This window comes from Onychostruthus taczanowskii, unplaced genomic scaffold (assembly GCF_017590055.1).
Source record: "Onychostruthus taczanowskii isolate IOZ18803 unplaced genomic scaffold, ASM1759005v1 scaffold398, whole genome shotgun sequence".
NCBI lineage: Eukaryota > Metazoa > Chordata > Aves > Passeriformes > Passeridae > Onychostruthus > Onychostruthus taczanowskii.
The window spans coordinates 27141-30528 of NW_024501437.1; the positions used below are offsets into that span (position 1 = coordinate 27141).

Below are 3388 nucleotides of genomic sequence, written 5' to 3' on the forward strand. Positions count from 1 at the left end.
TATTTTTATCTTATTTTTATTTCTATCCTTTTACTATTTATTACTTTGTTTTATTTTTATCTTATTTTTATTTCCAATTTTATTTTTATCCTTATTGTTATTCTTATTTCTATATTTCTTTCAATTTTAATTATTTTATTTTATTTTATTTTATTTCAATTTAATTTTAATTTCCTTCCCAAATAAAGAACTGTTATTCCTGCCCCCATATCTTTGCCTGAGAGCCTTCTAATTTCAAATTTCAATAGCACTTCAATTTAATTTCAATAACAATTTAATTTCATTTCACTAACAATTCAGAGGGAGAGGGTTCACATTTTCCTTTTCAGGGGTCTCCTGCCTTCCTCAGCACACACCTGTCTGTTCAAACCAAGATACACCAAAATACCCCAAAATCACATCAGGGACCCTAAAATTACCCCCAAATACCCCAAAATTCCATCAGGGACCCCAAAATTACCCCAAAACACCCCAAAATCCTGTCAGGGACCCCAAAATTAATGCAAATTACACCAAAAATTGCACAAAAATACCCCAAAACCCCATCAGAGACCCCAAAATTAGCCCCAAATTCTATCAGGGACCCTGAAATAATTCCAAATCACCCCAAAATCTTATCAGGGATCCCAAAATTACCCCCAAAATCCAGTCACAGACTCGCCGAAATCCCATCAGGGACCCTGAAATTGCACCAAATCACCCCAAAATACCCCAAAAGTACACCTAAATCCCATCAGGAACCCTGAAATTGCACCAAATCACCCCAAAATCCCATCAGGCACCCCAAATAACCCCAAAATTGCACCAAATTACCCCAAAATCTCATCAGGAACCCCAAAATTACACCGAAAGACCCCAAAATCCCATCAGGAATCCTCAAAATCAGGGCAGGGACCCCAAAATTACCCCAAATCCCCCCAAAATCGCCCCAATTCACACATTTTCTGCTCCAGCTGATACAATCTGTAGTTACTGTACAGACTTACAAAATGCTGAAAATTAAACCTGTGGTTAACCAGCTTGGTTTTAAGTCACACAAAGTAGCTTAAAGTTGACTGACCATTCAAGTCATCAGCCCATTCTAAATATTCCTGTTAAACTTTCCAGATCTTCATTTTTGAAATGCAGTTCTTTCAGTAATGTGGTCAGGAACTGTGTGTACATTGGGCTTGTCTGAGTATCCTTGAAAAGCAGAGTTGTTTCTGACAATACCGATAACAAAACAATAGCAATCAGAGTCCATTCAGGCATTCTGTGGATAATATTTCTGTTTGTTAACCGGAAAGTTCTGACAAGATTTTTTAGCTCTGTGTAGACGTCACCTGAAGCAACGTGAAGAGGGCCCAAAACTGCAGAGAATGCTTTTCTCAGTTTTTCAAGGACAATTCGCTTCCTAATCTGCATTTGTGCCTTCGAATCAACAAGTGGGAAGGTGAGATCTTCCTGTTGACCATCTTTGTCTTTGCTTGGATGTTCCCCTGCCTGCACTTGTGTCGCTGCCTCCTCAGCCAAGACGCACCTTCCTTGATAGAACTCTCTTACTCGGAGCTCTAGGAACTCTGTTTCTTCTTTTAACTTTTCATAACTAGGCACAGGCTTAACTATTCCACCTGAGCCTGTGAAAGGTAAAGAGTAGTTCAAACTGTTTCCAGACTCCCCTACAGCAACAGTGCTGAGATCATCAGCTGTATCTAAGTCATCCTCATCAAGCTCTTCAGCCTCCTGGCTGACAGATGCTACGCACTCTGATGAGCCCAAAGAAGTATAGTTTGGGCCATAGAGAAATTGGAAAGTTTCCTCAGTTCTCCATTCCATAAGTGTCTGCCTAAGCTCTTCTAGTAAACTGCCTTTAGAATTAACTGCATGCCTCAGTGCAGGGTTTTTATGTTCTGTTGACTTAGCTAATTTTCTTTTAAGATGTTCTGCTCCTCTTTTGCTCACACCTAGAAAAACTATCTGTGATCCACACGTCTTTTCAAAGATTTCGGAAGCACTTGATTTCCCAGGAGCTGTATTGCCTGAAGGTGGTGCAGTTACTTCATTATGAACAGAGCAAGTGTGTCTTTCTTCCTGAGTGTCTAATTTACAATGAGAGAGTTGTTCAGTGGCTTCTAGCACATCTGCATCCTCAGTTTTCAGGCTGGCCTGGACTTTCTGAGCATGCTTTTTGAGGATGCTTTTTCTGTGCAGTTGCTGTGCAAAATTGGCTGAACTTGACTGACTTCCGGGTAGGACAGAAGAAATAAATTCTTGTTCAGTATCAGTACTGCTGTCACTGGCTGTGTCGTGAGAACCAGGTTCACATGGATCTGAAGATATCCTAGGATGTTCAATGTCAGATGCTTGAATTACTTCATCACCTAGTTTCACCTCTTCTCCAGACCGTCCACTCCGTCCCTCCTTCAGCAGCTCTATGTCTGGAGGTTTTTCTTCTTCTCTCATCCACACTGGACTTTTGGAAATTTGAGCTTCCAAATATTTAGATGCTCTGTAGCAAAAGTTGCTGCAAAAGCACTTTCTTTCAGTGATATCATAAACTCTGTTTGTTTTTCTTGAAATCCTGTACTTCTGCTTTGGCACATTTCCCAGTTTCTTCTGACATAGAGGATAACCACACAGTTTGATGATAGACCGTTCATCAACAACGTCTTTATAGTGAGATGGAGTAATACATTTCCCACAATTCAGAAGGAACTCTTCAGTAATGTCCTCTATGTCCTCTTCCAGGAGCTGCTCAACAACAGACAATGCTTTTTTCTCACATTCCATCCTGTTTCTCAGCGCAGCCTCCAGATCTGCTTTCCTCTGAGCAGCATCTTCATTTTTCGGAGCAGCTGAACGCTTATTTCCTGCGCGCCGCCGGCAGGGCTTGCCCGTCCCGGCCTCCATCCTCGCCATCACCGCCGCTCCCTCGGGAACGTCCCGCTCCTCCCCGGGCGGGAGCCTGTCCCGCAGCGCCGGTGCCCTTGTGCGCTTGCAAAGTGCGAGAAAGCCCTCCCGGCTCCGGCTCCCGGATTTTGGGTCACTGCTGCGCATCCTCCGCGCTCCGCCGCCCCCGGCACCGCGCTTGTCGCTGCCGCCTATTCTGCCCCCGCGTGTGGCCCCGGCCTGCCCCGCGGCCCCTGTCGCTCTCATGGTCCCGAGGTTACGCTGTGGAGGATTTTGTGGACAGTTGGCTGGCTGACAAAGGTCACGCTGGAATAATAGCGTTGGTTAAGCAAGAAGGAGACGAGGACAGGAGCCAGCGGTCAGTGTCCGAACCTGGCAAGGGCACTGCGCCCCTGCTGCAACAGCTGCACGGGGACAGAAGTGAAGAAAGGATAAGAAAAGCCCAAACAGAATAACCACAAGAATGTAGAAGTAGGCATAGTTAGCTGATAAGTAACTA

At 44.1% G+C, this 3388-nt stretch overlaps 1 protein-coding gene across 1 annotated transcript; it reads right to left on the minus strand.

The window, feature by feature from the left end:
* Positions 1-1071: 1071 nt before the first annotated feature.
* LOC121340086 (putative RNA polymerase II subunit B1 CTD phosphatase RPAP2) lies at positions 1072-2898 on the minus strand. Its single transcript, XM_041412485.1, has one exon. The coding sequence runs from the start codon at positions 2896-2898 to the stop codon at positions 1072-1074; it is 1827 nt and encodes a 608-aa protein (XP_041268419.1).
* Positions 2899-3388: the final 490 nt, after the last annotated feature.